Raw genomic sequence first — 22,524 nt, 5'->3', positions numbered from 1 at the left:
TCATCCGTTTTTCATCAGTTGTTATCCGTTTTTCGTCCGTTTTTCGTCAGTTATCTGTTTTTCATCCGTTGTCATCTGTTTTTCGTCCGATCCGTTTTTTTGACGGATGAAAAATAGAGCATTCATACGTTCAAAAAAACAGACATTGACGGAAGTGGATGAAAACGGATGTTAACTGATGATCATCCGTTGTCATCCGTTTTTACATAGAGATGCATTGATGTCCGTTTTTCATCCGTCAACGGATGGATGAAAAACGGACAGCATGTGTGAAAGGGGCCTAAAGCTCCGCTTACTGGCTGAACTGAAGATCTCATAATGTTCATATGTAATATTTCAGACTTCCTAATAAAAATGAAAAATATTTTCAGTCTATTTTTTGCTATTCGGCACACTACAGCGTGTTCCCGCATCGCATCCGCTCCCCTGGCAGTTCACACTGCCATATGCGATACGCTGGGGGTGTCAATTAACAGTTAACGACACCCACAGATCAGATCCCTTTATCGCAGTGCGATCTGAAAGTTTGCACAGAATCGGATCGCACTGGTGTGAACCACCATGCGATCAGATTCTGCTGCGGACTAAAAAAAGGGTCCTGTGCGTGTTTTAGTGCGATTGCGGTGCAAATTCAGCCATACAAACTGTATGGCTGAATTTGCACCGCACAGACATCGCATGTAATTTTAGGAGCAGTGCGCTCCGAATTACATGCGATCTCTGTGATCGCACAAATGTGAACCGGCACAACGTGTATAATAATTAGTTTGCGTAAAAGGTATAGCGTCTACCAATAATGGGATATATACTGGAATTTTTGTTTATTTATTTTTTTGACACTAGTAATGGTGGCTATCAGCAACTTGAAGTGGGACTGTGATAGTGCAGTGGACAATCTGACACTAATGGCACTTTTCCACTGCAAGTACCGGCTCGGCTCTACTCGGCCCTGCTTGGCCCGGTTTGCTTTTCCACTGCATGGTACCGCATGGTACGGTGTTGGAACGGTTCGGTACGGTTTGGTATGGTTTGCTTTTCCACTAAAGTAGTACTAAAGTTAAGTGGGTGGGATAACAACGGGGATGGGTGGGATTCTCTGACCAATCAGTGGCTAGTAGTGACTGCATGCAAAGGATTGTGGGATATGGTACCGGGTATGGTACCTCTTGGAACCACAATCGAGGTGGTACTGTTTTTGAGAGCCATACCGTTCGGTTCCATGCAGTGGAAAAGCCGTACCGAACCGTTCCTACACCGTACCATGCGGTACCAGCAGTGGAAAAGCACAAAAGCGAGCCGAACCGTTCGGTTCCATGCAGTGGAAAAGCGCCATAATAACTGATGTTGGAGGGGGGACCCGACTCATCCAAAACAAAAAACACCCCGTGGTACCGCTAAATGAATATATTTCATTAAGCCAAAAATCAGGCAATAGATAAACATTAAAACATAGATGGTGGAACTGACTCACTTACATTACCAGTGATACTAATACGGTGATCCATGCTAATACTATACACTTTTACTGTATTAATGACACTTGCTGGAAAGGAGTTAACAAATGGGGGGCTATGAAGGGGTTAACTTTGTGCCTAACCATGTTTACGATGTGTGCTGTTTTTACTGAGTGAGGTGCTGGTTTTTACTCCCTGCTTTGCAGGGAGAACAAAATCGGCTGATCGCTGCTGTCTGTAGAGAGCTCTATGTTGTTTCATAGAGCTCAGCTGATCAGTGGGTTCCGGCCAAAAATCATTGGCTAGAACCTGCTGATCGGCCTGTCCTTCAGCGGATGACTGCACAGCTGGGGCGGCGGGTGTGCGCGTGCCCCCTACCCGGACGTGCTGGGTCACATACATGTACCTGGTCAGTAATTCTGCGGTAGGTGGTCTGCAAGCGGATTTTAATTATAGTTAAGAAAGACAATCTATACAAACTATACATTCCCTTTTAATAAGTAAAGATTTAGGAAAGCTTGGCACTAGCTGCAGTTTTTTATTTTAGAAGCGTTGGTTTTCTGGCTCCTGGGACCCAGTCTTGGAATAAAACGATCAGTACATGTATATATCGCTCTTGGTGTACCAGTACAGCGAGTGCCGTTCATCTTAAATACCATATGTTTTGTTTCCCAGAGTGATCCAACTTAATCCAAGATTATCCACATAATGCTGGAATGAGCTGTATTTCTGACATTATCCCCGACAGAGACATATCGCCTTGCAGATGTGTGTAAGTGTACATCTATAGTCTACTCTAGTAAGTGTATAGAAATAACAGGAATATGATAGGAAACGGTTAAGCTTGCTGCAGAAGTCAGGGCGGTTTGCCTATTTACACCTGCTTCACCAAGCAAAGATCAAACTGTCAATATTGATTTGAAAGTCAATAGTCCAGATGAAGCAGAGCGAGAGCGAGGGCTGAGCGAGGGACAGATGGGAGGCCGTAGCAGGTACTGGACGGATCTTTTACAGTGGGCCTGGTCAGAAGCTAACACTATGGGCGATGTAGACTGGAATTGACACGGATTTGAATACATCGAGTGTTGAGATGTTTGCAGCCTCCAGCCTTTGAAGAACTACAAGTGCTAGCATACTGAGACTTCTAGTGCCCTAAAGGATACCCAAGGCTATCCAATCACAAGCTTCCAGAAAAAACAAGTGCCTTACGGCTGTACTACCGACGATTGTATCCATGAGCTTTATTTTGCTGAATACTTTCTGCAGGGATTTCCAGGCATGGTAGACAGGGTTGGAAGCGTCAGTAAATTGACTGACAGTTTGTAAAAATCTGTGATTTTTTTTTTTACAACTGTCTGTAGAAATCAGGAGTTGATAGTTTGTCATGTTGTGTTGACTTTTTAAGTGTAAACCTTGTCAGTGTTTCCATAGGCCTCTTTCACACGGCCACTCCGTTTTTTTTTCTTTCACGGACATGGGTGACATCCGGTCCGTATGTCCGCATATCATCCCATCCAATTGCGGATGATATACGGACATAATGTATGTCTATGGGGGGTGTCATCCGCTGACATCTGATTTTGCATCCGTTCCGTTTTTTTAAACGGAAGAAAATTAGGGTTTTGTTCCGTTCCAAAAAACAGAACAGAACTGAAAGGATGCAAATCGGATTTCAGCGGATGGTCATCCGCTGACATCCGCAATCCCATTGACAAGCATTATGTCCGTATATCATCCGCAAACGGATGGGATGATATACGGACATACGGAGCGGCCGTGTGAAAGAGGCCATATTGTGTTTATACTGTTTAGTATCAGTTTTTAATAGGAGTTCTGTCATTTTTTCAGACTGTCAGTAAACGATTTAATATGCCAGTAAATTTCACATGTATTGTCAGTAAAAAATGCTGCTGGAGGTTGGCACCACTGATGGTCGCTGAGGTTTGTCAGTGCTTGCTTATTGCAGGTATGTTAGGGTCTACACTAGAGCTGCACGATTCTGGATAAAATAAGTATCGCAATTTTTTTGCTTAGAATAGAGATCCCAATTCTCAGCGTAACATAAGCTTTCACATTATACAAAAAATTGGGTTAACTTTACTGTTCAGTTTTTTTTTTTATTCATTGAAGTGTATTTTCCCAAAAAATGCTTTTGAAAAGACTGCTGCACAAATACAGTGTGACATAAAATTTTGCAACGACTGCTATTTTATTCTCTAGGGTCTCTGCTAAAAAAAATATATATATATATATATAATGTTTGGGGGTTCCAAGTAATTTTCTAGCATAAAATACTGATTATAACTTGTAAGCAACAAATGTCAGAAAAAGGCCTTAGTCTTTAACCACTTTAAGACCGGAAGGATTTGCCCCCTTAATGACCACGCCCTATTTTGCGATTCAGCACTGCGTTATTTTAACGGACAATTGCGCAGTCGTGCGATGCTGTACCCAAATAAAATTGATGTCACAGAGAGCTTTCTTTTGGTGGTATTTGATCTGTACGATATTTATTTTTTGCGCTATAAACAAAAATAAAGCGACAATTCTGGAAAAAAAAACAATATTTCTCTAGCGCTCATCGACAGACGTAGTCCTCGGTGATACACCACCTTCGGGTTATGTTACCTCCGCAGGAGCAGGACTAGACAGGAAATGAAAAAGCTCTGGCCACACCCTAGGGGCAGTCCCAGAGGGTATATCCTCTCTCTCTCTGCCTCAGCAAATCAGTTATTTTCTCTCTAGTTAGGAGTAAGGACCTAGATACCTTGCTGGGATCTTAGGTCCTGGCAAGAAATTTTTTTCTAAAAGGATTTTTGGACAGCTTTTTTTCTCCAGTGTTCCTGTGAGATCTTCAAGCAAGAAAGCTGAACTGGGCGACGGGCTGGATGTTGAGATCTGGTGGTCACCCCAGTTCAGCCTACGAGCGCGTGCAGGCCATAGCTCCGCGCTGAGTCGGCCGCGACAAAGTCCCATTAAAGGACTGAACCCGCGAGTTAAACGTCTCGCTGAAACGCCAAAGACCATGAGTCACGGCGTCTGTATCGGTCGACAGCCCTCCCGCCCCGGTGGAGAGGGGTACTGTCAGGAGTTGGTGCCCGCCTGGTTCCGGTATGGTGAGTAGTATGTTCCCCCTGTTTTCCCTGACGGGTTTTGTGGTGAACGCGGGCCCCTCTCTGTATGGTAAGAAAGAGTTTCTTTCTATCCTATAACATGTCACAAATCCTCCTACTTTGAGTGTGATTTTATGTGTGCAAAAGCCAGGAGGCTTGGTTTGGGAGCTAACAATCTATTGTATACATGTTTTAAAGATGTAATCTGTGGCATTCTGGGAATCTTATGGGTTAAGTATAAGCTACCTACCAGTCAGAAGCCATGGACATGTAGACTGCCTTCCAAGTCAGATCTCCAGCTAATAGCAGGCCTCCCGAACGGCCATGCGGTCCGCCAGGGCCGGTACCGCCTAACACGCCAGATCCCCAGGCAGAGAGAGTGTTGTGTGCCTGCAGCACACCGCTAGTCAGCACAGGCCGCCGCCATTTTTTTTGCTGGATCGCACGAGCCGCCATTTTGGCGTAGCCTCGTGTCTCCAGCATGGGGGCGGCCATGTTTTAGGTGATTCTACACCTCGTGGAGCTTGGGGGAGGCGCCGGAAGGCGTACAGAGGGGCGGAGCCGCCTCCTTTCTTCCTGGGCAGCCAGCCAAAAGACTTCCTGTTTGTCTAAGACAGCGCTGTAAGCTGTTGCAGTTCAACTCTGAACATCAAGTGGTGAGCCTGGGGGTCTATCTCTCTCTCTCTCTCGATCGATAGGGATCCCTAGCAGGTAACACTAAGGGGTTTTTTGTGGCGCTGAGGGTCAAAAAAAAAAAAAAAAAAAAGTTTTTTCTTTACTTTGAATTATATCATCCAGGAAGTAACTGGAGTTATTATGGACCCTGCCACACAGATTCCCCCACCTGTTTCCCTCGAGGGGGCCTCGGGACCCGCCGGTGTACAGAGTATAGAGTCATTTACAGCAATTTTGGAGTCTATGGTGGCTCGGGTGGAGGCGGCCTGTCAGGGACGGGGGTCAAGGAAGCGACTCCCGCCTACCCCTATACCATCTGACACCTCTGACTCTGATTCAGAGATGGTCACTGCAGTTGCAGGTTCCTCTGCAAGGGCTGCTATCCCAGGTAAAGCCCCCTCAGACAGTGAAGAGGACGCTTCTTCTCCTGCTATAATTCAGGAAGAAGCATTGGTGGACGCACTAGTTGTGGCAGTGCAAGAAACCTTAAAACTTGAGGCTTTACCGGCAGAGGCAACTGAAACAGAGAGGCCTTTTGGGACTAATAAGCCCATCAAGACGGCGAAGGCTTTTCCTGTACCTAAATGTTTTGGAAATCAGATTAAAGGAGAATGGGAACATTCTAAACGTACCTTTACTATTTCCAAGCGTATTGCTAGACGCTATCCGTTTGAGGAATCCATCATTAAGAAATGGACGGTACCACCAGTCGTGGATCCGCCTATTTCCAGGCTGAATAAAGCCACGGTTATTCCAGTGGAGGACACTTCGTCCTTTAAGGATCCGGTGGATCGAAAGATAGAAGCGGAGTCCCGCACTATCTTTTCTCTGATAGGGTCAGCATTTAGACCAGTAATTGTTATTGGTCTAGTTTCCCAGACACTTACAGAATGGGCGAAGATGGTACGCCAAGATCTTAGGGGAAAAGATATTCCCCAGGAGACATCTGATTTGATAGAACAGATTATACAAGGGCTACGGTTTATCTGTGACGCAGCCTTGGACACTACTCCCTTGTTAGGGCATGCATCTAAGTTAGCAGTGATCCTCAGACGTGTGCTGTGGTTAAAATGCTGGTCAGCTGACCTAGGTTCCAAAAAGACTTTGACCAATCTCCCTTTCCAGGGGAATCGTCTATTTGGAGCCAACCTAGATGAAATCATTAAGGATGCCACCGGGGGCAAGAGTACTTTTTTGCCACAGGCTGCAAAAGCTAAGGAACCTCGCAACAAGCGAGGACCTTTCTTTACCGCCCATAAAGGACGCCCGGCTGGTACTTCCGGGAAAGGCAAGACTCCTCCAGGAGGGTTCAAGAAGGGCTGGTCGGACAAACAGAGGACCAACCCAGCCAAACCCGAAGTAAAGGAGTACACAGCCTGAAGGTGCGCCCCCACCCAATTTCAGGGTGGGGGGACGTTTTCACCGGTATTCAGGACATTAGATCGAGCATCAACCACTACTACCGGTGCGATTCTTCCCTTCCAACATTTAAGTACAGGAAGCGGTAGTTACCGTTCCCTGTATAGATCTTTTCCTTTACCTTTTCCTAAGATTAGTCCCGATACCTCACAGGAATCGGATCTGATTGACCAGATAGGCCAAGTAGCCTCTAGTCGGGTGACTTCGGTCCCTGAGGTTCAACCAGAAAAGATCACCTTGCCTGATAACTATCAGGTATCTGATAAATGTGTGGGAACAGAAAACGACCAGACTTTCTCGGATGGTCGGGGCCAGATACCTCTAGGGACGCCTGGTTCAGATCCAATCAGCGCCAGTGGTCCTAGAAATTCTAGGCTGGCCTCTTCAAGCCGGCCTGGCCGACTTGGACAGGTTAGTCGCAGACGTTCCGTGGGAACTTCGTCTCAGGGAGTGTCTGTAGTCTCAAGGACCTATTTACCTTCGTGCTTTACAGTCGCTGGTTTTAATGGCCTGGCCATTGAGACCCAAGTACTGAAGGACAGAGGTTTGTCTACTTCTGTCATTCCTACCCTTATTAAAGCAAGGAAAGCGACTTCCAGCAAAGTCTATTATCACACATGGAAGACTTATATTGCGTGGTGCGAATCTTTAGGATTTCCTCCACGTACCTATTCGGTGTCTCGAATATTGGCCTTTTTGCAACAAGGGGTTGAGCAGAAGCTAGCCTTGAGCACCATCAAGGGTCAAGTTTCAGCATTAGCAATCTTCTTTCAGAAACCTTTAGCTACCAAATCCTTGGTGCGGAATTTCATCCAGGGGGTGCGGCACCTGGCTCCTCCAGTCCGCGCGCCCTTACCGCCCTGGGATCTTAATTTGGTTTTGTCGGTTCTACAGAAACCTCCCTTTGAAAACATCAGGGAGATTCCCTTGCTTACTTTATCCCAGAAGGTGGTCTTCTTGGTGGCTATTACTTCTGCTCGCAGGGTGTCAGAACTGGCTGCATTATCATGCCAGTCTCCATACCTAGTCATTCATAGGGATAAGGTAGTACTTCATCCTAAGCCATCTTTTCTTCCTAAGGTGGTTTCAGATTTTCATCTGAATGAAGATATTGTACTACCTTCCTTGTGTCCTCAGCCCAAGCATCATCGGGAACATGCGTTGCATTCCTTGGATGTGGTTCGGGCAATCAGGGTGTACCTGAAAGCTACGGAATCATTCCGGAAGACGGATTCACTTTTTGTGATCACGGATGGCCCCAGAAAGGGTTTGCCTGCATCTGCCGCGACCATTGCCAAATGGATTAGACAAACGGTGGTACAGGCTTATTCTATTAAGGGTCAGAGTCCTCCGTTCCCTGTTAGGGCGCACTCCACTCGAGCGCTCAGTACTTCCTGGGCCTTTCGCCATCAGGCGTCAGTGGTCCAGGTATGTAAGGCGGCCACTTGGTCGTCGGTACATACCTTTACTAAATTCTATAAAATTGATGTGACGGCATCGGCGGATGCCTCATTTGGCCGCAAGGTTTTGCAGGCTGCAATTTGAGGAGACCGGTGGTCTACCTCGAGGGTTTTTTTCTGTTTGAAAAATTTTTTTTTGTTGAGTCTCATCATTAAGGATGAGCATTGTAAACTTCTAGTTGGCACCGGTTGGGCCTTCTAGATTGGGATTTGATTTCCATTTTCCCACCCCTCAGTCGTGATACTGCTCTGGGACGTCCCGAAGGTGGTGTATCACCGAGGACTACGTCTGTCAATGAGCGATAGAGAAAAATGGATTTTTGTAAAATCTTACCGTAAAATCCTTTTCTCTTAGCTCATCGACAGACGTAGTCCCCGCCCCTCTGTTTTGGAGTTGGGTTGGGTTAAATTCTCTAAGCACTGCTTTTTTCACATAACTGATTTGCTGAGGCAGAGAGAGAGAGGATATACCCTCTGGGACTGCCCCTAGGGTGTGGCCAGAGCTTTTTAATTTCCTGTCTAGTCCTGCTCCTGCGGAGGTAACATAACCCGAAGGTGGTGTATCACCGAGGACTACGTCTGTCGATGAGCTAAGAGAAAAGGATTTTACGGTAAGATTTTACAAAAATCCATTTTTTTCACATTCTGCTATATAACATTCTCAAAAAAAAATTAAAAATCAAATTTTTTTAACATTTTAGGCCAATTTGTTTTCTGTTACATATTTTTGGTAAAAAAAAATCGCAATAAGCATATTTTGATTGGTTTGCACAAAAGGTATCTCGTCTACTAACTACGGGAAAGATTTATGTCATTTTTATTGTTTTTTTCTTTTACTAGTAATGGCGGCGATCTGCGATTTTTAGTGGGACTGCGACATTGGGGCTGACAGATCGGACCCCTAACTGACATTTTTGGGGGGACCGGTGACATTACTACAGTAATCAGTGCTAAAAATATGCACTGTTACTGTAATAATGACACTGGCAGGGAAGGGGTTAACATTGTGGGTGATCAAGGGGTTAAACGTGAGCCTAGGGGAGTGATTCTAACTGTGGGGGGCGTGGCTTGTGAAATGATCATACAGACCTGTGATCCTATATAAAAGGATCACAGGGGCTCTATGATCATTCCAGAGAGAAGAACGATCAGCTGTGTTTACAACAGCCGACTGTTCTTCTCTCTCAGCGGGGAACGATTGCGGGTGTCAGGCGGCAATCGGAGCTGCCTGCCCCGTGCATCGGGTTCCCCGCTGCCAAGTGGGTGCGGGAGCACGTAGGTCTACGTCGGTTTGTGCAGGGGAAGGGGTTAAAGTGATTGTAAGTCTCGTTTTTTTGAAAAAAAAGAAACGGATTCCTACTGTATTAAAGTGTACTTTCTACCCTCAAGTTATAAAGCGCTGCATAAACTGTCTGTGCTAAATAAATCCTATACAATAATGTTATACTTCCCTCCTCTGTGCAGTTGGTTTTGCACAGGATGGCATGGATCCTCCTCTTCTCAGGTCCCTCGTTGCTGCTCTTGGCCCCTCCCTCCTGTCAAGTGCCCCCACAGCAAGCAGCTTGCTGTTGGGGCATCCGAGCCGAGCTGCAGCTCCGTGTGTCCATTCAGACATAGAGCTGCCATTCAGCCCCATCCCCTCTCTCTCCTGATTCGCAAACTGACTTTGATTGACAGCCACGGGAGCCAATGGCGCAGCGGCTGTGTCTCAGCCAATCAGGAGAGAGATGGCCGAGTGACTCGTGGACATCGCTGGATAGAGATGGACCTCAGGTAAGTATTAGGGGGTGCTGGGGGGGCTGCTACACCCAGAAGGTTTTTTAACCTAATGCATAGAATGCATTAAGATAAAAAACCTTCTGACTTTACAACTCCTTTAAGTGGTTAAACTGACCTCATTTGCAGACAGAAGTTTATTCTTTTGATCTAAAAGAACCAAATAATACAATGTTTCATTTTATCTCTACACTTAGCAATGTTGTAATAAACTTTGCTGCTGCTTTTTTTTTGACAGCTGTCAGCTGTGAGCAGAGAACGGCTCTGCACTGAATTGTGGAAATGCCAGATTAAGATAGAGTAACGAATAAAGTGATTGTAAATTCCATCCAATAGACCAGTGCACGCAATACCCTTCACTGTAAACCAGTGCACGCATCTTGGGCACTAGTTAGTTATCCCTTGAAACCTGGTGATTTATATTGACCTTTGGGTTATCCCTTTAGGTCGCCCCGTAGACAGCTAGTTCCTATAAAAGTTACCTGATTGTTATGTTTACTGAGCTATACCCCTGCGTTGATGAAAGTTTGTCAAGATGTTATACTTATTACAATAAAAATAATTGTACCAGAAGACCAGGCCTATTCTGACACTTTTTGTTTACAAGTAAAAATAAGCAAATCAGCAAAGATTACTTGGAACCTTCAAACATTATATATATTTTTTTTAAGAACGGCCATAGAGAATAAAATGGTGGTTGTTGCAATGTTTTAAGTCACAGGGTATTTGCGGTTTTTCAAATGCAATTTTTTGGGGTACAGTATATTTGAATGAATTTTAATGCAAAAAAAACCCTCACAATATATAACACAATTTCTTTGTAAAATCTACAAAAGAAGGTATTAGGCAGAGAAAATAGATGCCTAATATGTCAAGCTCTAAAATTGCACGTGCTCGTGAAATGGTGAAAAGCTACAATATTTTAAAATCTCCATAGGCTACGCTTTAAAAAAACGTACTGGTTACCAGTTTAGAGTTGCATGGGAAGTCATGTGCTAGAATTATTGCTCTTGGTGTAACGTTTGCGACAATACCTCACATGTGTGATGCAAACACCGTTTACATATGTGTGTGCCACCTATGTATGTTAGGGCTGCGCATCTTCCCTTACCTCACGATTCGATGCGATTGCGATTATTAGGGTCGCGATTCGATACGATTCGATTCCGCGATGCATCACGATGCATCACGATTACTATCGGGACCCTTTTCTAAAGGGGGATCTATGGGGACCCTGCTCTAAAGGGGATCTATGGGGACCCTTCTCTAAAGGGGAATCTATGGGGACCCTGCTCTAAAGGAGATCTATGGGGAGCCTGGGCCTGCCCTAAAGGGGATCCAGGGGAACTGAGCTCTAAAGGGGGATCTATGGGGACCCTGCTCTAAAGGGGGATCTATGGAATAGATCCCCTTTAGTGCAGGGTCGCCATATATCCCCCTTTAGAGCAGGCCAGCATCCCCAGAGATCCCCCTTTAGTAGAGCAGGTCCCCCCATAGATCCCCCTTTAGTAGAGCAGGTCCCCTCATAGATCCCCCTTTAGAGCAGGCCACATCAGGTTAGAAGAGTTACCTGATGCTAGTTGTAGTACCGTAGGCCCTGGTAAGGAGGAATGCTGGGCTCTGTATTCCCCCTAGTTGTACTATAGCAGGCTCTGGTAAGGAGGAATGCTGGGCTCTGTAGTCCCCCTAGTTGTACTATAGCAGGCTCTGGTAAGGAGGAATGCTGGGCTCTGTAGTCCCCCTAGTTGTACTATAGCAGGCTCTGGTAAGGAGGAATGCTGGGCTCTGTAGTCCCCCTAGTTGTACTATAGCAGGCTCTGGTAAGGAGGAATGCTGGGCTCTGTAGTCCCCCTAGTTGTAGTATAACAGGCCCTGGTAAGGAGTAATGCTGGGCCCTGTAGTGCCCCGACTTACCAGGAAGCAGAGCTGCAGTCAGTTGTGGGTGAAGTAGCGGTAGCCGGTAGGTATATAGAGTAGGGCTCGGACGCGGACAGGTCCCGGTTGATGAGCCTCATGTCGGCATTTGGAGCTCGGACTCGTGCAGTGCAGTGTGCACGGTACAGGTGGAAAGCAGGGCCTCCTCGGCCAGTCCATTGGGGGGGACGGCAGTCCGTGGGTCGGGTTGCTCTGCAGGCTCTGCTCTCCTTTAGTATGGGATAGTGCTGCTGCTATTTTCCCCAGTACTAATTGTATGATATGAACATAATTCTAGTACAGGATATGTCAGCTTACTTCAAATTATTTCCTAAAGGGCTGTAATGAGCCTCATATTCCAATTCTCTGGACTTATCTACCTGCTTCTTCCTCTCACTTTCCCTGATCAGTTCCTAAGCCTCTTAACACCTCATTATGTGTGATACCACTGGATTTTAATTTACAGGCTTCTGCGAATGGAAATGACAAGTGACAGGGATATGTCAATGGGCAGGACTTCTATGTGCTCTTTTCCAGATTGCTTTATGCTATGGTAGTTTTTATAAGCAGTCACATGACCAAACAAACCCCAGGGGGGCTTCAAGTAATACTAGGTGTATTGCAGACAATCAGTCCCACCCAAACAATGAAAGTTGACACCAGAATTGTGTGACAGCCAGGACACCCCTGCCAGGACATTCACAGCAATGCAGGTGGTGCAAGGAGGAAGTCACAGGTTTGTGGGGGAGGAGAAGGAGGGGAGGGGGGGGCACCTGTCAGTGATAAGAAGGAGGAGTGATTTGGGGGTGATGGTTCCTGATATGGGGTTTTTGCAGCTGAGAGCAGAAGCGGTGGTGATGTCATTTTCCTAATGCCTACGAGGGCTTTTAGCCACCCCCAGCCCCATGTTTGCCGGGAATAAAAGCTGTATGTATAGAGGAGAAGGAGGCACACCAGCCAGCAGATGCGATGAGGAGGAAAAGCAGGGAAGTCCCGCACCTTATGCCTCACCCTGACAGCAGAGTATCTGTGATCCTGCACGGTCCCTTCTCCTCCTGCTCCCAGCAAAGTACTACTCACTACTACTCCTCAACTCCTCATACTAATCCACTGCAAGAATCTACAAATACACATATCCCTCTTAGGGCTCTTTCACACGGGCGGTCCAAACAGATCCGCCTGTCAGTTTTTTAGGCGGATCTGATCGGATCCTCCATGCAGCTCTATGGGGCAGCGGGTGTCAGCGGAGGTCACCTCCGCTGACACCCGCTGCCATCCGCATCCGATCCTGTGCTGAAATCTGGACGGATGGAAACCCTATTTTTCCATCCGTTCAGTAATCGGAGCGGAGCGGATCTGATGAGAGCGGACAAGCGGTCCGCTCTCCTCCGATCCCCCATAGAGGGCAGCGGGTGCTGAGACACCTCCCTCTCCGCTCTGCAAGCGGAGACGGAGCTGTCATCCGCCTGGCTCAGCGGGGATCGCGGATCGATCCCCGCTGAGCAACACGGATCCGCCTGCGGAGGCGGACCGTGTGAAAGAAGCCTTAGGGCTCTTTCACACGGGCGTTCCTTTTTTTTTTGCCCGATCAGGTCCTTTTTTTTTTGTAACGGACACGAATGACACTTGTGTCATCCGGTCCGTATGTCCGTTTTTCATCCCATCCGTTTGCGGATGAAAAACTGACATAATGCATGTCTATGTAAATACGGATGTCTGCGGATGACACCACTGACATCCGTTTTTGCTTCAGTTCCATTTTTTGAAAGGAAGAAAAAATAGGGTTCTCCTCCGTTCAAAAAAACTGAACTGAACTGAACTGACAAAAAACGGATGTCAGAGGATGATCATCCGATGACATCCGTATTTACATAGAGATACATTATGTCCGTTTTTCATCCGCAAACGGATGGGATGAAAAACGGACATACGGAACGCCCGTGTGAAAGAGCCCTTACTCCCAGCAAGGTATTGATCCTTATCACTACTACTAATTTATAAATACCCCCCTGCACCCAGCATAAGGCTACTTACTACTCTGCTCTCCTCCTCTCCTCTCCCATGAGGAGCTCCGTGTTCTCAAGCCCTGCCGCCCCCGCCACTCACATCACGCGCCAGCGCCGCCCACCCCGGAAGTGACGTCAAGCTAATCGATTTTGCAGTCACCCCGAATCGATGCAGAATCGCGAAGGGTCGCATCGCGATGCATCGATTCGGCGATTATATTCAGCAGCCATAATGTATGTATTTGCTTCTGCGTGTGAGCACGGAGGGATGGAGGCACTTTAAGAAAAGAAAAAAAATAAAAAAATAATAATTATTTAATTTTTATTTTTTTACACTTACACTGTCCCTTTATTTTTATTTTTTATTTTTTTTTTTATCACTTTTTTGTTCCTATCACAAGAAATGTAAACATCCCTTGTGAAAGAAATAAGAGATGACAGGTTCTCTTTATGGAGACATCTGGGGTCTGTAAGACCCCAGATCTCTCCTGTACCCTGGGAAGCATGAGACCAATATATAAAAAAAAAAAAAAAACATTGATCAAGTGTTTTTAAAAAAAGAAAAGACAGTGTTTTACATCTGCCTAACCGTAAGTGATGTCATAATGTCACTTCCAACCTCCTAGACCATAGAGACGGCGGGGAACAGATCTGTATAGAAACCAATCGGCTTCCGTATTTTTTTTTTTTTTTTTTTTTGTTAAAGTTTAAGAACAAGCTGAAATTTAGAAGCTGATTGGCTACTATGCACAGCTGCACCAGATTTTGCACTGTCTAGTTTTACAGTACTAAATAAACCCCTGTGTGCCCCTGATATTGCTGCCTCCCAAAATATATGATGAGGATATCCAATGGGTCCTCTGGAGCAGAGATATATCATTCTCACTTAGGTAAGAATGGGTGCCGGGCCCAACAAAAAATAAAAAAAGTAAACAAATGGAAAAATATTTTTTTCTTTTTTTTTTTTTTTTTTATATTGTGTATTGGGGTCGGAGTTAAGGGAGGTAATGTGAGTCTAGGAAGTGAGGGTCTGCTTTAAGTGTTTTGTCTTGCCTAAAAAAAAGTTGAATCATGAACCAAGAATCCTGCAAGGGTCTGCTCATGTCTTTCTGAAAGATTAATTTCCTCCTAGAAAATGGGCAGATTTACTTATTGGGTTTTTCCTTTTGTTAGTGAAAGCATTTTTCTGATTAGAAAGCGCTCATAACTCCATGATTACACTAACAAACCTCTTCATAAAGGCCTGTCTACCCAGAACTAATATTTCTATGATGGGTGGGCACCAGTGGGCTAAGTCAACCGTTATCTACTTGCTTCCTCATTCTGAATTCTTCAAAAAGTAAAATAACTGTAGAATCATACAAATAGTAAGATATAACTAATAATAGGTGGAGTAAGTTGAATGACCTGATTTTAGAGATTTAAATTACACTTCCTGCCTTGGTGACCACTCTGTCTGGACAGGAAGGGTCGGAAATACACTATATGGCCAAATGTTTGTTGATGCCAGACCTTTACACCTATAAGAATTGTTAGACCTCTCATTCCAAAACCATGGGTGTGAGGTTCCCCTCCACCCTCTTTTCTGATAAAAAATCCTTCACCTTTTTGGGAAGGTTTTTGATAAGATTTTGGTATGGCAATTTGATCCCATTCAGCCAAAAGCACCTTTTATGAGGTCAGGTACTGATGTTGAATGAGGAGGCCTGTCTCACAGTCACCTTTGGGATGAAACAAAGTCCTGATTAATAGAGCTGAGCTCAGGGCTCTGTGCAGGCCAATTGAGTTCCTCTATACCCAACTTATTGAATGCTGGCTTATGGCCAGGGCTGCTGTTAGAAATCGCGGGGCCCCGTACTGACTACCTGGCAGGGCCCCCCCCAAGAAAATATTAAAGATATATTTAGCTAAAAAAACAACAAAATCACTATTAGCAGACACAAATATAACATAACTCACATAATTCCTGCTAAATCTAGAAAAAAAAAACAATGTTGAATAAAAATGAAGATGAGATGAGAAAAATATACAGGCTGGGCAGTTGGAGCTCAGTGATCAGAGAGACAGAGAGAGAGAAACAAAGTTACAATTTACAAATAAACTCCTGAGCAGAGATAACATTAGAGCCAGTGCTGGGAGGGGGGCCCACACAGGGAGGGGGATTAGTGAGAGACGTCTGTCTCTTTCTCAGCAGATAAAAGCTGATAGCAGGGAGAGGGACAGATCAGATTCAGGTGCTGGAGGAAGATTTCTGTATTTGTTATCCATCACTAATCCCCCTCCCTCTGTGGGCCCCCCTGTGTGCTCGGGCCCCCTACAAGAGGGCTAGTGGTCCCCCCCTATCAGCGGCCCTGCTTATGGCACAGTGACGCAGTCATTCTGGAACAGAAAAGTGCCTTCTCCAAACATTTGCTACAAGGTTGGAAGCACACAATTCTTTAAAATTACTTTTCTGTAGGATTACCGGTATTTTTCCCTGAAAGCACTTGAACTCATTGATTTGGAGGGGTCTCCACATACGTCAGGCCATATTGTGCAGTTCAGCGACTTCACGACTCTATCCAAAACAAGAAAAAAGCGTTGGATAGGTTCCAGGTTTCTAGCTTTGTACTGTAATGCTAAAAATAAAGACAATAGTTGTAGTGAAATTTATATACAGATCTTGTCTTCTGGCAATGTAAATATTACATTACAACAATCCGGGTTAACAGCCCATGTTTGTTCATGGTTAATAACAGAGCTCAAAGTAAATATTCTGTTAGGAGCCTAAACTAGAGTTATGAGTAAGAATTAGTTCTGCGGTTGTCTACTTTTTTTACTCCAGGGAAAGCCCTAAAGTAATTTTCAGGTCTCAGAGTACCCTTAAGGCTCGTACACACTTGACGAAAATCGGACGAAATATCCTCCGATTTTTCTCTCTTTTGATCAGCGTTCTTAACCGTTTTTAGTTGAAAGTGCATAAATGTTCATGAAATGTCTCGTCCGATTTTTTTTTTTTTTTTGGGACATTTGTTCCTAGACTTCCAGGTTGTCAGCAACTTCTGATCATGCACGGTTTTTCACGGACATACTGCCTACACATTAAATGAAAATTGGTCATCTGGGGACGGACGATAAAAATTTTGGTGTTTGTCCCTCCGTTTTTTTTTCGTTGTCGGCATCGGCTGCTGAAAGTTGTGTACACACTAGGCGAAAATCGTACGATTTTACCTCGGACGGGAATTTTCGGCAGATTTTCTACTAGTGTGTACCCCACTTTACTATATCAAATTATTTGAGGGTTATTGGCAAAAATGACCCCTTACATTATTTGTCACTGGGAACAATGCAACCCTTGCCGTGTTAGTTAGAGGGACTCTAAAAAGATCATCAGTGTCCTGCTGCTGGCTTTGTCAGGTGGTATTGGATGTAAAAGTATACAGGCAGATGGTAGGTCAGCCAGCCACAGCTCAAGGAACCCTAGAGCTCCATGGAACCCTGGTTGAGAATGGCTGCATTAGTTGCTTCAGTAATAAATAAATAAAGTGTAACTTAAGCCATATCCTTTTATTTTGGTTAGAAGAAAGTGCGGAATAGTTAACTCTATTTTTTTTCCTTTCCTGTCGAAGAGAAACAGGAAGCCAGAAGAAATGTCTCCACAGTGAGGGAAACGTTTTGGTTCATGATATGCTAGTGATTACTTAGTTATTTAACAAGGTGTAATTTAATTTGTCTTACGACTAGGCTTGTGACGGTATCAGATTAATTGATTAAGGTTTTGCCACGGTATACGGTATTATCACGGTATTCAATTATTAAATTTCTACCTCACTTGAATTTCATTGCTGAATTTAGGGACTTTGGTTCACTTTTGAACATTATTATATAGTCAATCAGTACAGACTCTGTGAACCAGGCCTAAAATAGGTCATCAAGCAGTGTCTGGCCTAACTGGTGATGACTGGTTCTGGCGCTCGGCTCCGATGGCTTGCAGTGGCACTTATTCTATCTATCTATCTATCTATCTATCTATCTATCTATCTATCTATCTATCTATCTATCTATCTATCTATCTATCTATCTATCTATCTATCTATCTATCTATCTATCTATCTATCTATCTATCTTATTCTATCTGCAGAGACTTGCTTGTAGTAGGCAGTGTTTCTATCTGTGTCTGAGCCCTGGAAGAAGCATGCGGGTGTGTGCTGGGAGTCGTCTGATTGGTTACAGGGAGGAGCTAAGCTCTCTCACTCTAGGACAGTGGTTCTTAACCTGGGTTCGGTCAGTCAGTCTCGCGAGTTCGGCGGAGGTAATTTATGAACTGGTCTCTGAAAGACAACAGCAGAGGTCACACTGATTTGCAGTAAATATTCATTATTATGTTTTTGTGTGAAAATCATGTTTTAATGGTTTTGTTCTTTAATGGTTTTGTTCATTTTGTGCACCTATGTATAAATATATACCTAAATATATACCTATGTTTTGAATTTGAAAATAATCATATTTTATTTTTCCAATTAAGAAGGGTTCGGTGAATGCGCATATGAAACTGGTGGGGTTCAGTACCTCCAACAAGGTTAAGAACCACTGCTCTAGGATAATATTACCAGAGCTGTTTCTATTGAGTGAGTGAATGAGTCATCCAGCTCACTGAAAAGTATCAATTCAAAAGGCAGACTTGGAGAGCAGAAAAACATGGTATTTTAAAAATGACCACAATAACAATACCGTGGGTATGCAATACATCGAATTACCGAAAACCGGCACATCTCTACTTACGACTGAGGTTTTTGGGCGGTTTTAAAGACTTAGACAAATTAGTTATATTTTTCAAACTATAAATGTCCTAATTTCAAGATAAAAGCTACAAAACCATATACCTCTTGTACCAGACTCCCCCAGAGTTAAGCAAAATCTACCCATCAGTACCAAGTTGTTGTTGGAGATGCTCTGAGAAACAGGGCAATTATCTGGTGGGACTGCCGATTGCTATCCCCTTTTTTGAAAAAGATTTCCCCACCTACAACAGCATGTGTTTATCTAATACTCTGGCTTTTCTCAAGTATCCTTTATGTGAGTGATACCTAGGTCCCTCTGTAAGATCAAAAAAAGCATCCGGGGGCACAGTCTCTTTGCTGCCAGGTTTGCCATTCTCCCTGCCTTGTACATTGGCCACAGATTGTAAAGGACATAATGGCTATGGAGACCCAAGTGGCATCTGAGAAAGATAAATTCAAGGAAGCCATCTCGACTTGGTCCTGCTGGCTGGCTCACAGGGACTTGAAAACATTTAAATACCAGCAAAACCCGAAGCCTATTACCTTTCCCAAAATTTTCAGTGGTTTATTTCACCTGCCTTTTTTTTTACTTTCTTCCTTCTAAGCCCTTCAGATATAACCTTTCACTTTGATATGTTGATGCTTTATATTTTGTCCACCTAGATCTGGGGTCTCCAAACTTTCTACACATAGGTCCAGTTTACTGTCCTTCTGGCTTTAGGGGGGCCGGACTCTGGCCATTGGGAGTAAAAAAAGTCCGCAGGAAAAAACAGCGACATCATCCTTGGTGTCAGTGGGAGGAATTGTGCCCCATCACTGGTCATCGGGATGAATTGTTTCCTATCATTGGTGTCATTGGGCCCAATTGTTGGTATCATTGGGAGGAATTGTACTCCATCTTTGGGGGTCATAGGGGAGGAACTGTGACCTTTCACTGATCAATATGGGGGGGGGGGGAATTATGCCCCATCAGTGGATGAAATAGGGCTCCAAGTGCCAGATAAAAGCAAGCAAAGGTCAACAGTTTGGAGACCACTGACTTGGATGTATTATGTATTTCACTATAATGACCAATGCAATGGGATAGTAGCCCGGATCCCCCTACATTTTACACATATCATTACTTAAATAAATAAGACACCACACCATCTGTTTATGGATAAAAATTAAATAGGCCGTGGCCATTTATTATTTGTATTAATAATAAATATAAAATTCAAACAATCCAGAATATATAAATACTGAAACAAAAAACAAACCCGATCACCACGATCCAGGCTGTAATAAAGAAATACATTTTAAAATTTTATCCACTATTTCAACAACATTAAGCCCCCGTTCCAGGTCGCCGTAGGTCGCCTGGCATAGAGAAGCTGTGGACCCGTTCTAATAGGAGCGACACAAGTTGCTCCGACTTAGAAAAAGGGTCCGGAGCTTCTTTGGGGCGACCTGGAGCAACCTGCATTGACTTCAATGTTATGAAGTCCGTGCTGGCCGCTCCGAGGTCGCGGTGCAAGCAGCGCGCCGCGACCTGTGAGGTCGCCCCGGGAAGTCGGATCACCCCAGTGTGAACGGGGCCTCAGAGTGTCCCTCTTTGCAAAAACAAAGGTGACCCACAAATAATAACTTTGGCCGCAACAGCCAAGGGAGGGGGGTGGGGGAGAAAAGAAACGAAAATCTTCCTTTTTCTTCTTGAGTTGGTCTGAGGATTTAGGTGGCAGCCCCTTAAATAGCCCTAGAGCGGCAGTTTAGGCGGTAATTTTGAGCGGGAAGCCGGGGTGAGAGCCCAAATCTCCCCAGATACAAGGGGGGTTTGGGCGGGAAGCGCAGCGAGAGTAGAAAATCTCCCCAGATACCCGAATTTGAGCGGGAAAAGAGGGGCAGCCTCAGGTCACCAGGTCAAAAGTTCAAAGCCTTATTACCTCAGAGGCCCTTATACCTATCTACCTGTTAACTAAGCCTAGAAAAACCTAACCTGCTCTGTCACTATCCCATGAGGAAAATGGGGCATATTCATGCCTTTTTCCATTCATTCCCTGATTCTTCTCCCTTTCCCACTGCCTCCCTTGTTTTTTTACCATTTTACGTTGTATTACATTTTTACTTCTGTATTGACATCCTAAAATAACTTCATTAAAGATTTATTGGAACAGATATGTGACTTTTCAAGCATTTTTTTAATGTAAATCTTGTGAGGAGGAAGTTTGGGAGATGTGTACTCTGAAGCAATTTCTAGAGAGGAGCAGTCTGTAGGAGAGGATGTGGGGATCACTAGTAGCTGATTGTGGTTACAGAAGAAGATTATGAAAGTGATAAGTGGTTCTGTGGCTCTGCATTGCGGTTTTACAAGATTGCAGTATGAGAAAGCGAAACATTTCCAGTTAAAGTTAGAGCGGGTGAGGTTCAGTGTGACACAGGACGACACAAGACAGAGTTATGCTCTATAGCAGGTATGTGCATAGACAGAAACGAGCTGAGGATGGGAAGGAATGGACGTTGGTGGTTGCTGAGCAGAGTGGGAACAGAGGCCACTTGTTAGGCTGTGGCGTCAGAGCGAGTAAGTTAACTGTACATTCACTATTGTTCAATGCATGGCCTAGGGCAGCAGAAACAAGAACCCCACATTCTTATTCATGCTAGATGCAAAGCAGCAGACAGATGAACCAGCTCAGATTGTAAGCTCTTCAGAGCAAACAGATCTTCCAGTGTCTATGCTGATGATGTAATGTCTACTATGTATTATTGATTACTGTCCACTTGCAGCACTTTTAGTTCATAATTGACCAACCGCTGATCCTCTCAAATTCATTTTTTAAAGGTTTCCCTTCTCTGAACCAGTTTTATCTGTTTGCTTAAGTTTGGTTTTCTGTATTTCAGAAAGAATTCCTGAGTAAGGAGTTTCACAGCCAATATCTTTTCTAAAGCGATTCATGAAATTGTGTAATAGGTTAAAGATTATTCATTTTTGTGCCAATAAAAAAACAGATAAATTCTTGATGCTCAGTGCAGTAGTTTGCATCTAGTTTAATGTATTGTCACATGAATGTCTTATCCACGTGCTATATTGTCATATTTGATCATTTGTTTCCTTATTTTGCAGACAGTAAAGGCAGGCCGCGGTGACACAGTGCTTGCTGCTCACCATGCCGGGGATTGTTGTATTCCGCCGGCGCTGGTCTGTGGGCAGCGATGATTTGGTGCTGCCAGGAATCTTCCTTTTTGTACTACACAGCACCTGGTAAGTGATATGGTGATTACATTCAAATTATACTATTCTGCAGATATTTATTTAATTTTGGTATTGCACATAAGTTTTAGTTCTGTAACCTTACCTTACCCTTAAGCCACAGGTGTCAAACACAAGGCCCGCGGGCCGAATGCGCCCCCCCCCCAGGCCATTTCAGGTGGCCCTTTGCACCTCTCCTTGTCTCTACCCCCACATTGTCTCTGTAGGTGGCAGCAGAGAGGACAGAACTCCTTTGTCAGATCCTGCACTCCGCTGTGCAGCTGCAGAAAGGCTTGTCTTTGCCCACCCCCCCTTCTCAGCAGTCCACAGCTGAGAGGAGGGCAGAACTCCTCCTACAGATCCACCACCTTGCCTCTGTCTCCCCTGGTCTCAGCATTCAGCAGACTCTGGAAGCTGACTCCAGACCTCCTCTGGTTCTCCTCCATCCAGACCCTGCACTTCTTCCCAGATCCATATGCATCTTCTTCCTGGCAGCAGCACAAGGTAAGGGGGGTGCATTGTGATGTAAGGAAGGGTGGGTGACTCTTGACTTCTGATGGTGGGGGGGCTCTTAACATCTCATGTAAGGATGTAAGAGGGCGATGGGGTGCTCTGGACATCTAATCTTACAGATATAACCGGCCCTTTGAGGGCAACCATAACGCTGATGCGGCCCGAGATTAAATTGAGTTTGACACCTCTGCCTTAAGCGATAAGGGTG

General features: G+C 44.7%; 1 protein-coding gene across 3 annotated transcripts in view; it reads left to right on the top strand.

Annotated features, from left to right (window-relative positions):
- The window catches only part of DAGLA (diacylglycerol lipase alpha), a 121,044-nt gene that overhangs the window by 34,472 nt on the left and 64,048 nt on the right, over window positions 1-22,524 (top strand). For 2 of the 3 annotated variants that reach the window (XM_082270117.1, XM_082270119.1), the window contains exon 2: window positions 21,678-21,815. In XM_082270117.1, coding sequence (XP_082126243.1) covers window positions 21,721-21,815 — 95 coding nt within the window. In that variant the 5' untranslated portion in view covers window positions 21,678-21,720. Of the gene's footprint in view, window positions 1-2,129; window positions 2,227-21,677; window positions 21,816-22,524 lie in introns of all 3 variants that reach the window. The other variant, XM_082270118.1, reaches the window with a different exon arrangement.

This window comes from Pelophylax lessonae, assembly GCF_965119305.1.
Source record: "Pelophylax lessonae genome assembly, chromosome: 10".
NCBI classification, from domain to species: Eukaryota; Metazoa; Chordata; class Amphibia; order Anura; family Ranidae; genus Pelophylax; species Pelophylax lessonae.
The sequence above is the reverse complement of the archived record's forward strand: the minus strand, read 5'-3'. Positions and strand labels throughout refer to the sequence as shown.